Source organism: Lagenorhynchus albirostris, chromosome 11 (assembly GCF_949774975.1).
Source record: "Lagenorhynchus albirostris chromosome 11, mLagAlb1.1, whole genome shotgun sequence".
Lineage (NCBI taxonomy): Eukaryota > Metazoa > Chordata > Mammalia > Artiodactyla > Delphinidae > Lagenorhynchus > Lagenorhynchus albirostris.
In genome coordinates, this window is record NC_083105.1 from 101324520 (window position 1) to 101336891 (window position 12372).

At 40.8% G+C, this 12372-nt stretch overlaps 1 protein-coding gene across 8 annotated transcripts in view; it reads right to left on the reverse strand.

Moving 5' to 3' along the window:
* Positions 1 to 985: 985 nt before the first annotated feature.
* Positions 986 to 12372, reverse strand: part of KDM5A (lysine demethylase 5A) — a 79991-nt gene continuing 68604 nt past the window's right edge. For 6 of the 8 annotated variants that reach the window (XM_060164363.1, XM_060164360.1, XM_060164364.1 and 3 more), the window contains 2 exons: positions 11358 to 11765; positions 2667 to 4140 (listed from right to left, as the gene is read on the reverse strand). In XM_060164363.1, the coding sequence (XP_060020346.1) occupies positions 3934 to 4140; positions 11358 to 11765 (615 nt within the window). In that variant the 3' untranslated portion in view covers positions 2667 to 3933. Of the gene's footprint in view, positions 1513 to 2666; positions 4141 to 11357; positions 11766 to 12372 lie in introns of those variants that run through there. The other 2 variants (XM_060164359.1, XM_060164365.1) reach the window with 2 other exon arrangements.

Below are 12372 nucleotides of genomic sequence, written 5' to 3' on the forward strand. Positions count from 1 at the left end.
TAATATCCATTCTTTCCTTCTCATGCTGTAAATACTAAATGCCACGGCACATCCACATCCAAAGTAATGATATGCCTTGATTAAAAGCAAACAAAAAAGTGGGATTTCAAAAGGTAAAAGGCAAACCAATTGCCGGCTTTTAAAAATTTATACTTAAGGACGTACTGCAAAAGCAACTTTTTACACACCTATGAAGCTAGTTCATATGTATACCTTTACTGAACCTGGTTACGTGTGGGTCTTTGCTTAATTTTCCCACAATTTTCAAATCCCCCTTCAAATTGCCACTTTCTCCTTAAAAAGTGGATAATCCCTCCCTCTGAAAGAAGGGCTTTCTCAGTTTTCCGTTTCACCCTCCTACTTTAAGCACTGGCTGATATTCACACAAATGTACTGTAGAATTAAAATATTGCCAAGTAGGGAGTTTCTCTTATACCCACTGAATTGCATCAGAATCTAAAAATTAAGAGAAACAAACAAACTGACATTTCTTGGACGCGTGTCAATGACAAAAGTAGAGAAGTGAAGCACAGGTGAAATCGTTCTCATCTCACAGGTCAGCCCTCGCTGGGGTTTTGATTATTCAAGTACATGGCGGGCGACCCAGGTTTCACATCTGCCGTTTCAATTATCTGAAGCGTGACTTGCAGTAGCTGTTGTTCCATGATGCCCACGTGTGAGTCAGGAAGAGCTGGGAGGCAGCAGCTCGGGAAGGAGCCTGGCCCTGCGTCTCCACACATCCCTGCAGGGTCACTACAGGCAGCGAGGCCAACCCCCGCTGGAGGGACCACAAGAGAGCTGTCGTTGCACTTGCGCGGTTCCAAGGACCTACTCTTGACCTACCAGTTTTCATCTTCCTTCCTATAACCTTTGCCAAAATGGTTTATAATGAATGTGGTGAGAAATACCTTTGAAAGAATTAACGAATAAGTTAAAGAACGAGTGGTGCAGAACTGCGACTCTGAGGAGATAGGAAGGGTAAAGAAACATTTTAAATCAAGTTTTAATATGAAATGTTACAACACCGCAGAATGGAGTTACTTTGTAAAATAAGTACTTTCCTCTAAGTGGAAAAACATCGTCATTTCTTTAACAGATGAATCTTAGTTCACTAATTACAAAATTACACATTTCTATATTCTTCTTTTCTCTTTCTTTTTTTAAACTGTCTCTCATCTGTTCTCAACCTTTGGTCTAAATGGTCAAAAGTCAGACCAAATCCTCTGTGACTTTCAAATAAATACAGAAAATCCCACAGTATCAATTAAATGATATATTTGAGTTTCAAAATGTCAGAAGATAAACAGGGAGCTATTCATGGTTGGAGAAGATAAACAGGGAGCTATTCATGGTTGGAGACTGCCTTGCGTTTTTCTCTCAGTCAAATATGCAGGCAAATACCTATTATGAACATAAATTATTCCCTAAACAGCCCTCTATCCATCCACCACACTCCAAGCAGCAGAGCACCTTAGCTGTCTTTCTCAGCACCTCATGCCCCTCCACTGATAGCTGAGGAATGAAGGAGAAACAAGATATTTTAAAATGTATTCCGGGCAGCCATCACTTAAGACTGCATTCAATTTTTAACCCACAAGCACTTGAAGACTTTTACAGAGAAGACCAAACGGCAAAAAACATTGTGCTTTCTTCTATAATATCAACCAGATGAAATTCTTAACTAAGTAGTACTATCTTTATGTATTGAGAGACTGGCAAAATGATAACTTATGAAACTGATTACTTAGTTACCTTGTACTTTCCATTGAAATCTTAAATCATACACACACTTGAGATGAGATTTTAAGACCCATGCACACCAACACTTATGAACCTCTTAACAGGCCAAGACACTCAAAACGTTATATGATATTAAGGAAGAAATGACTAAAAAATAGGTAGTAGAACCGTAGAGAAAGCATTTCCAGAAACTAGATTTTATAGGAAAGGTTTTGCTTTTTTTAGTAAGATGCCTTTTGAGTTAAATCTCATACCCACGCAAACTGTGACTGGACAGTACATTTCACTTCTAGTTACTAGAAGACATTTCTTTAAAAGAGATCGGGGCACAAAGGAAAGACAAGACTAAAAGCTGCTCTCTGGGCCCACCCTGCTCCCCCCTTTTAAAAGGAAAACTGATGAATTTAAGTCAAACCACAGATCTTTAAACCAAAATAAAGGGACACAGGATAGTGAAGACAAAACACCATTTTTAGTTTGTTTGGTGGGTTTTTGGGGTTTTTTGTCCCCCCAAAAAAAAAATTAGTCCCCTTCTAATAAGAGTTTCCATACAGCTTACCTAACACCTTCACAAGAACACAGAACACAACAGGAGGGAGGAGAACACAGCACCGTAGTTCCAAACTTTCACGTACAAAACAGAACTACCATCACAGATACAGTATGACCAGGTTTCCCCACAGAAAGGGACAAGTCCCAACACACAAACGAAATATAATTACCTATTTGAACAAAACCAAGATGGAAGATCTGGGCAGGCTAGGATGGAGAAGGAAGTGCTAACTCCTTGTACTACAAGGAAGGAATGGGATTCCTTTATTAAAAAGCAAGACGAGAAAGCAAGCCCCCAAATGGATTTTTGATGCTGAAACTCTGTCATAAGCTGCTGGTAACAGTGTGTGTGTGTGTGTGTGTGTGTGTGTGTGTGTGTGTGTGTGTGTGTGTGTGTGTGTGTGTGTGTGTGTGTGTGTGTGTGTGTGTGTGTGTGTGTGTGTGTGTGTGTGTGTGTGTGTGTATTCATATATGTATATTAAAAAAGGAAAAATAATCTATTTATAGAACAGTCAGTAGTCAGAGACATTTAGAAAAAAGTAAAAACAAGTCCTTTTTTCTTTTTTTAAAAAATGGATTTACTAAAACAACTTTGTCACCCAGAGGCACTCTAAGCCCACGTCCTCTGATGAAGCCACATGCTGTGCGACAGCATCTGCCGCGGGCCACGGTCAGAAACGGCCAGTCCTGGAAACCACAGCCAGTGGGGGCCGGGCTGCAAGGCAAGAGTTGTTATTTGCTGGTCTTGCTCGGGGCCATGCCTGAAGCCTGGTGGCACCTGGTGCACTTGTGAATGAAGGGTTCCCCGAAAAGCAGGCACCGCTGTGGCTCAGTAAAACGTTCTGACTTGTCTTCTTTGCTACCGCAGAAGCCTGGATCCACGTACCTGCTCTTCTTTAAAATGCAGACCCAAGGCAGCAAGACTTCTCAAAGCCAAAAAAAGGCTCCTTGCCTTGAAATAAAATCTCTTCTTCCCAGAATCCAATCTAGTCAGACTTCTGAACTAGATGCCATCCTCCTCCTTAGGAAGATGAGGTGATCTGCCTCTCAACTGGGGTTTTCTTCTTGGTACAGACAAGCACATGGAGCTGAGGTCTACGGGCTGTGCCACTACCCATGGCCTCTAACAGGACTAACTTCAGCCCTGGCCCTCTCCTAGCTGGATGTGTAGGGCGTCAAATGCCAGGGCAGAGTGGAAGGAAACTGCTACTCTACTCCTCCCCCACTGGCCTAACTAAGGAGATCCAAGGGATCAGCACCTCTGGGTGGTGCTGGCTGCAAACCTCTAACTAGTACCAACTGGCCAGAAGCCGCGGCCTACATGCCCTGCCAGCACACCAACGCATTAATGCCAACCAGCCACCCTAGCGCTCAAATGTCTGGCCTTAATGTGACAAGCAATCTCAGAGGAGACACGAACTGAAACACTGGCTGCTGGACCAAAGCAGACACCCTCGGCACAGATGTGCTGACAGAGAACGCAGATCCCACGTCCATGCAAAGAGGAAGTCGGCTGGGAGGACTTGCTCAGAAGGTCATTCGTCTTTGGAAGCAACATTCTGAGTGGATGTAAACCACTCTACTGACTACGGTCTCTGTGTGGTCCGTTTTCCCCCATGTCCCAAGCTAACCCAGCACCTGCTAACTGGTCTCTTTAAGGTCCTCCACTGGTAGCTTGTAGCTCATTATGAAAGAAGGAGGTGCTGCTGGACCTGGGCTATCTGGCCCCTGCTTCTTTGCACAGTTTGTACAGATGTAATCTTCATTTTCAGCCATTTCTGGAGATACACCCACACAAACTTGGTGAAACCACTCATCACAGCCACCATCACACTGCACCCAGTCTACCTGTTGGAGACAAGATCAGGGAATGTTTAGGTTACATACACATTAAACCTGGAATACAAGCAAACCAAAGAGCTTTCTTGGCTTAAATGATAGCAAATAATTGGGATGCCCAGAGATAGACAATGACTTCTTACGGGGTTATTTTTTAAAGAAAGAAGCTGGGAAGTTAATACCCCCAAATTATTTTTTCCATAATATGTCCACAAAATTAGGCCTCTTAGGTACTCCATTACCTCATAAATACCTGGGGCTCCTAGTGAGGCAGAAACATGTTTGAGAAAATCTGACAAAAAAGGAACTTTTAATAGAGCAGCCAAGTAGTTTTAGCTAATATTAACAATTTCTAGGCTCTAAGACAATGCAAGTATCAATCAAGAAGAGTACAACAATGTGAAGGCAATCCTGTGTATTAGCTTTATTTCAAAGAGATAAGCCAAAGTACTAAGAGCATTAAATACCTTTTTAGAAAAGCAGTCACATAGGCCACTTTTTAAACTAATATTTTTTATTCTTCTCTTCTTCCGTTACAAATACAACTCCCTATAAAAAGTTAGCAAATATCAGAGGTCAAATCTTACAAATTAGCCAATTAAAACAGTCAAAGACACAGGTCAACAGATCACTCTGAGGTTTCAAATTAAAGTCTGGGTAACTGACAGGTCGGTGGCAGCTCGGACCCTCCAGAGAACACTGTGATTACAGGAGGCTAGAAAAGGACTATTGTTTGCTGACTTTAAGCCTGGGGCACACAGTTAACAGTGAGGTGAGCTGGGGCTTTCCTACTTGGCAGCTGACTGGGGTCGTTTTTACAGCTACGCCACTGCGGATTAGGACCTTTAAGATCAAAGAGCTGCTTGCCCTTCTCTCCCCAGTGCAGAAGTTGATAACTTCACTAGCAACGAAGTCACTTACAACAATGAGCTTTGCCAGAAAACAGGGCAAAGTATGGAGTATGAAGGGATCAATTAAGTACTTCAGTACAACTTATGGGAAAGAACAGAGGAAGGAGGTTTGGGCTATAGGGAAATGAGTCTCAGGAAAAGTGAGGAGTTTTCAAAATCTGTCCGTATACTATAAAACTTATCAAAAGTGTGATACTCCTGGTTAGTAGTTTCCCGGTTTTTAGTAAAGGGTGGGAGAAATCATCTGTCAAAATAATCTTTTTGCTTTCACCGTTCCTAGAGTTCTTTTGTAAAATTTGAGGCAAGTCATTTAATCTCCCTAAGGCCCCACTTCTCCATCTGTAAAATGGAGATCAAACCTTGCTCACAGGATATTTAGAGGATCAGGTAAAATAATGTCTGGCAAGACACCTGGTCCCCAGCCTGGGACACTGAAGGCACTTCTTAAGATCACAGTCTCCTGGCTCTACTCACTGTCCTACCTTCCACAAAACATTCTGCACCTTCAAGTAACTGCCTGCGGCACTACTTGCGTCAGAATCACCTGTTGCGTCTGTTAAACGTGTAGCTGAAACCCAGCCCAAACCCACAGACTCAGAATATCTTGGGGGACAAACCAGAATCCTGCACTGTGACCAGCTCCCAGGTAATTCTTAAATATTCTAAATTTGACCATCGCTGGCACTACGTGGTCCTGCTTTCTGTAAGTTCGGAGTGACTTAATTACTTCCTGACATAAATTGTGGTTTTGTTCTGCAATTGTTTGTGTGATATTTAGCTTCTGAAGTCTGTGCAGTGAAGAAAACAACTGATCTAAATGTCTCTGCTGTGGCAAACTGTCCTGGAGACAGAAAAGGGAGACAATGACTCAAAAATACAGATGCTACCAGCAGGTGAAGATTTATAAAGTGCTAATCTGACAGGGGGTGAGCTCAGCCCAACTGTCCGGCTATTTGGAGCTGATCAGCGGAACTGGGAGAGCTGTGCTTCTCTGGGCCACCCAGCCTGGAGGTGCCAACCTGGTTATGACAACCCTGAGTCAACAGGTAACTACTCCTGCCTCCAGTTATCTCACCCAGTCCAGCCCCCACCGGGTAAGAGGGTTACCAATTCACCACTATTTGCTGCCAAGAAAAGCGGCCCCATGTCTTTTAGAATCTAATTGTGCACTACACGCCCTGGCTTCCGGTCTCCCAAAATCATATCTATTGCTGTCTTTCAAATAAGGAAGACAACATTTCCTTTTGTGATTTTGGCTAGAGGTCCATTCCTAAGCCCAGCTCTCCCACCATCCCAAAAAAGTATATAACTTTTCTTGAGATGCTATCCCAGCCTACCTGTTACACAACAATTTACCCTAATAATCTAGCAGGGAAAAAATAGCCCTCTTGGACTTCCCTGGTGGTGCAGTGGTTAAGAATCCGCCTGCCAATGCAGGGGACATGGGTTCAAGCCCTGGTCCAGGAAGATCCCACGTGCCGCGGAGCAAATAAGCCCGTGCGCCACAACTACTGAGCCTGCGCTCTGGAGCCCGCGAGCCGCAACTACTGAAGCCCATGCGCCACAACTACTGAAGCCCATGCGCCTAGAGCCCGTGCTCCATAACATGAGAAGCCACCGCAATGAGAAGCCCACACACCGCAACGAAGAGTAGCCCCCACTTGCCACAACTAGAGAAAGCCCACACGCAGCAACGAAGATCCAACGCAGCCAAAACTGAATAAATAAATAAAAAAAATTATTTTTAAAAAATAGCCCTCTTTACGAATATCTTCCTATCATGTTCATCTACTTACAATCAAAATCCAGTTCTACTTTTGTCTGGAATGTCAACTGAACCTGCAGACTATGCAGTAGCCTGAACACTCAAGAACAAAGAATTTGGCTAACCGCATAGTAAGTTCTAATAGTCATTTCCCCTTTCAGTATTTCTGGGAGATATACTTATCAAATCAAAAAAAAGTAATTCCTGAAAAGCTTCACAGCAATGAGCTGTTCAGATATTAACTGATAAGACATTTAACTATAGTAAAAATAGCTTACTGGGTTTGGATTGGGGGAAATGTGTGCTTCAGTGAGAAATATAATGTTAGTTTGGCATTTCATGTTTTGCTATATGGTTTCGTATTTACACGTAAGAAAAAGTATTTGGCACATTACATTTTTTGTTCATTTCTTAGCGCATATTACTGCACTGGGAAAAAAGAATGCCTCGTGATTTAGTGACAGTCTTAGCTTAGTTACCCACCTGAGCTCTTTTTATTTTGGCATTCAATCTCTTTTGCACCGAAGTTTCTTGCAAAAGCCAGATTTCAAAATTAAAAGAATTTAATCAGGTATGACATATGTTCACAATCCCTGTGTATGTTTTTTTGGTGATCTTAACAGTAAGTAACCAACCCTCCCAGTCTGCCTAAGATTAACAGGTTTCCCAAAACACAGGAATTGTGGTGCTAAAACCAGGAAAGTCGCAGGCAAGTTGGGACAGTTGGTTACCCTATCATAACATCACCAGTTTGTGTGTGTCTCTCATTCAGGTAATCCAACCTTTGATTACCCTATGCCAAAAGGAGATATGAATGATAAAGCCACTGATAATGCAAACACTTTTGCTGAGACAACTCTCCACAAAAATCTTTTAAAATCAGAGCGGCTGGGACTTCCCTGGTGGTGCAGTGGTTAAGAATATCCACCTTCCAATGCAAGGGACACGCGTTCGAGTCCTGGTCCGGGAAGATCCCACATGCCGCAGAGCAACTAAGTCCTTGTACCACAACTACTGAGCCTGCGCTCTACAGCCCGTGAGCTACAATTACTAAGCCCGTGCGCCACAACTACTGAAGCCTGCACACCTAGAGCCCATGAGCCACAACTACTGAGCCCACACGCCACAACTACTGAAGCCCGCGCGCCTAGAGCCCACGAGCCACAACTACTGAGCCCACGCACCACAACTACTGAAGCCTGCATGCCTAGAGCCCATGCGCCACAACTACTGAAGCCCGTGCGCCTAGAGCCCACTCTCTGCAACGAGAAGCCACCGAAATGAGAAGCCCGTGCACCGCAACGAAGAGCAGCCCCCGCACCGCAACGAAGAGCAGCCCCCGCTCGCCACAACTAGAGAAAGCCCGTGCATAGCAACGAACACCCAATGCAGCCAAAAATAAATAAATAAAATTTATTTATTTTTTAAAAAATCAGAGTGGCTAACAAATAGTAAAAGTGAGAGACAGAAGTTTATAAACATAGTTTCTCTTTATTTATCGTGCCAAACTTCTTAGGGAGGTAGTAATGGGTAAGGAAAAAGCCCATAGTAAGAAGGTTAAAAAAAAAGTAAAGAGAAAAAAAATCTATTTTCATAAGTAAGATTAAATATTTATTTTAATGCAGAAAAAATGTTACTTAAATATTAGCTTGAAAGAATTTGCTCCTTCAAATTAACTCGTTTTACTCTTGGTACCAATAAGATTGAATGAAAGTGGCAAAATTCACGGAGAAAAAGATTCTGAACCTTAAAACTAATTTTTTGAAAACAGTTCTTCATTGTTATTTTTAAAATTAATTTCAACTTGAATTTGATAATGATGGAAGAGATAGTTTGGGGTTTTTTTAAACCTTTTACATTTTCTGATAATATTTTTCTTTTTTCTTTCTAAAACATCTTGAAATTGAAGCTAGGTACATTTAAGTAATCCTTCAAAGTTTTCTCAATCTGCACATTTTTAGGTAAAAATAATAGTAATTACTAGTTAGAATACATTTACCTAAATATAAATGAACCCAAGAAGTTGTGTGGGTTTTTTGCTACATGATATTTAAAGAACACAGACTTCCTTAAAAAACATTCTTTTCTTGTCATCCTTTTGCTCTGAAGATGCGTACCATGCATTAATTTGTTTTCCTTAGAGAAACACTATACTTCAAATTGAGAAAGTTGTAAAATTCTTTACCAAGTTTCTAAAGAAACACACCTTCCATTTAGTAAAACTGGTGTCAGAAACAGACTTGGAGAACCATAAAAATTGCAAAACAGAAATGATGGGCAAAATGTTTATAATCTGAAATAATTTGTTTAAAATTAAACACATTATAGAAATACATCATTCATATAAGTGTCTTTCATGTAGCTATTGACAGGTTAAGGCACACCTGCTCACCTGTGTATGTGTTCTGACAATTTTTGTACTAATCTTAACAAATTAATGTGTACAAATCTTTGTACGTTTTAAACAACAGACATTTTCTCTAAATATTCAGCTAAATCTACTTTTGCTCCATCAAAATGTAGATGATAACTTTCCAGATTTTTTTTTTCTTGGCCACGCCATGTGGCATGCAGGATCTTAGTTCCCCAACCAGGGATTGAACCCAGGGCCCCTGCAGTGGAAGCGCTGTGGAGTCCTAACCACTGGACTTCCAGGGGATTCCCCTTTCTAGATTTTTTTTTTTAAATACCTATAATGTTAGAAGTAAATCCCAGGGTTCATCTAAAAATAATGATCACATCTTAACACCTAAGTTGCATTTTTGGTTAACTAGTGCTTTCACATACAGATGATCTCACCTTACTCCCTGACCACGCTGAGAGGAAGCAGGACATGTGTTAACAATTTTATGGCAGCTGAGAAAAAAACTGCCTGTAGCGTTTATATGCTACAGGAAAAGAACAGGGATAGTAGATGAACTGAACTGTATTTTAAATGCTGAACAGAGGAGAGGCGAGAGGTTATTAAGTGAAAAGGAGAAAAAAAGAGAAAGGTTCATGATGGATATAAACACTGTAGGAAGGATGATAGGAAAGCTTGAAAAAGAAACATATCCTGTTGCCAGTCCTCCAACTGCCATACAATTAGTTAAAGGAGGAAGAAAAGGGAGAAGGTCCTGCCAACACTAAGCTGCTAATACTTCAGACCCAAGGAGAAACTGCTAACCTGTCATCAGCCTCTTTAATAAACAGATTCAGATGAGAATAAATTCAAATGAAAGATAAAAATAATACACGCACATATAATGCATCTACCAAAATGCTTTAAAATATTTATAATATAGAAAAATACTTACGAAACTAATAAAGCAGATACAAAAGTGGACAGTATGACACGATATAAAACAAACTATACAGGAAAATAATTGGAAGGGAACACACTAAAATATTTACAGCTGTGGTCCTCAGAAAGCTGGACTATGGGATATAAATTTTACTATATATTCATTTTCCAAAAGTGAGTAGAAAACCTTTAATAAGTATAATTTAAATACGTGTCATTTAGTTTTGCACTGTGTTTTTGTACTTGCATCTCAGTTACCGGAGGGGTGGGGATATTAGCGGAGAGGACCTGGTCTGGGAGCCAGGGTTCTACTTTCGGTTTTGCCACTAATGAGCTCTGTGACTTTGGTCACATCATTTACCTTCACTCAGTCCTGGCTTCATCATTTGTGAAATGAAGAGGCTGGACAAGGTGACCTCTTCAAGCTCTAACAAGTATTTAACTGAGGAGGAAAGTAAGGGAATAGTGATGCAGCTGTGTTTATTCTGTTGATATATTCAAATTGAGGAGCTATTAAAATTCTAAACATCAAGTGGTGTATGGAGATAATAAAATTAAAACCATGAATTTACTAATAATCTTGATGGGAACACTATAATAGATACCTTCAGCCATTTAATGAACTAGGATTTTTCATGAAGTCCATCCGTCTTTCTCAGAAGTTTATAACATCAATTATTACCTTAAGAAAGACCATCATATCCTTGCTAATATTTAGAATTCAGGGCTGACATTTCAAAAATAATACCTTTAAAGGTCTTTATTTTTTGCAAGAGATGTGAAAACAATCATATTCTATTTAGGAGAGTACACATAGGGCTGGGTGTGGATAAGACACAGACCAGAAGATTTAACCTCCTAGTTTTAGGTCTTCAGAACTGATCTCAATGCGATTTGCCACAGCTCTTAGGATACCGGCCCAGGACTTTTCGGGCCACTGTGGCTAACTGACAAGATGTCTAGTCCCCCGAGGCACCCTGCAGGGAAGGGACACAACTGCTCTGAGCCCTGCTGTGCCCACGCACGAGACACACCGCTCCTGGTACCACACAGCTTCTCTCTGCTCGGTCAGGACGATCACCACGTATACGATTTCTAAAACACAACATTTCTTCTACTAAGAGCCTCATAACTGAAAATGTTTCTAGAAACTGAATTAAACATGTGACGTCACAAGGCCAAACAGACCATCATTACCTCAAACCCAGGTGTGCCCGGCCGCTGCTCCACGTCCCCGCGCATACTTGGCGGGTACAGCTAGACTCACCTTGTCCTTGCAGGGCCTCTGGCAGTTTTGCGCGGCACACACAGCGTTCTCGTCGTCAGACTCCTCTGCTCCTGACCAGTCATATTTGGAGGGGATGTCCAGCACCTTCTTCTCTCTCTTCTTCTCCGAGCTCTCCTTCACAAGTTCAACTTTGGCTGCAGCAGCCTTCTCCTTCTTTTTCTTCCTCTCTTCTTCTTTTGCTAGTTTCTTGGCCAGTTTGTTCAGCTCTTTTGATTTTTCCGCACTTAATTTTAATTTCTTCTTTTTAGGTTTATCCATTTTCTTTAGCTCCTTGGACTTCTGTTTTCCTTCGCCAAAAAGCTGTTCTTTTTCTAGCTTCCGTTTCCGTTTCTTCTCTGAAGAGTCCTTTCCTTTTATTTTTAATGGTTTCTCTTCCATGCTGTCATCCTTCATAAGTATAAAATTAGAAACAATTTTAAAGCAAGACATTTAAAAACTGTTTTATCCTCTTACATGAGGTATCAGGAATAGGCAATTTCATAGAGACAGGAAACAGAATATGAGTTACTGGGGCTGGGGGGAGGGAAATGGGATTATTTAATGGTACAGAGTTTCTGTTAGGAATAATTTTAAAGTTCTGGAAATGGATAGTGGTAATAGTTGTATAATATTATAAATGTAATTAAAACAACTGAATTGTATACTTAAAAACAGTTGAAATGATAAATTTTATGTTGTGTACGTTATACCACAATAAATATTCTGAAGATATTTTAAGAAGGCAAATATAATATTCAAAGAAGATAACAGTAGAAAATAATGACAAGCCCTAAATAAAATATCTGACTTATTTTTAGCTTATCAGAGGGAAAAAAAAGGCAAAAAAAAGTGTCTGCATATATTAGTATAGTCTGTAGCACCTCTACTACGTAACTGAGATGAAAACATACACAGAAAGCTAAATGTATACTAAATAATTATGTAATAACTCTTTGGGTCTCCATTTACCAGTACTAAAGTTCTTTATTAACTCAATAAATCCTTGGTGGTTACG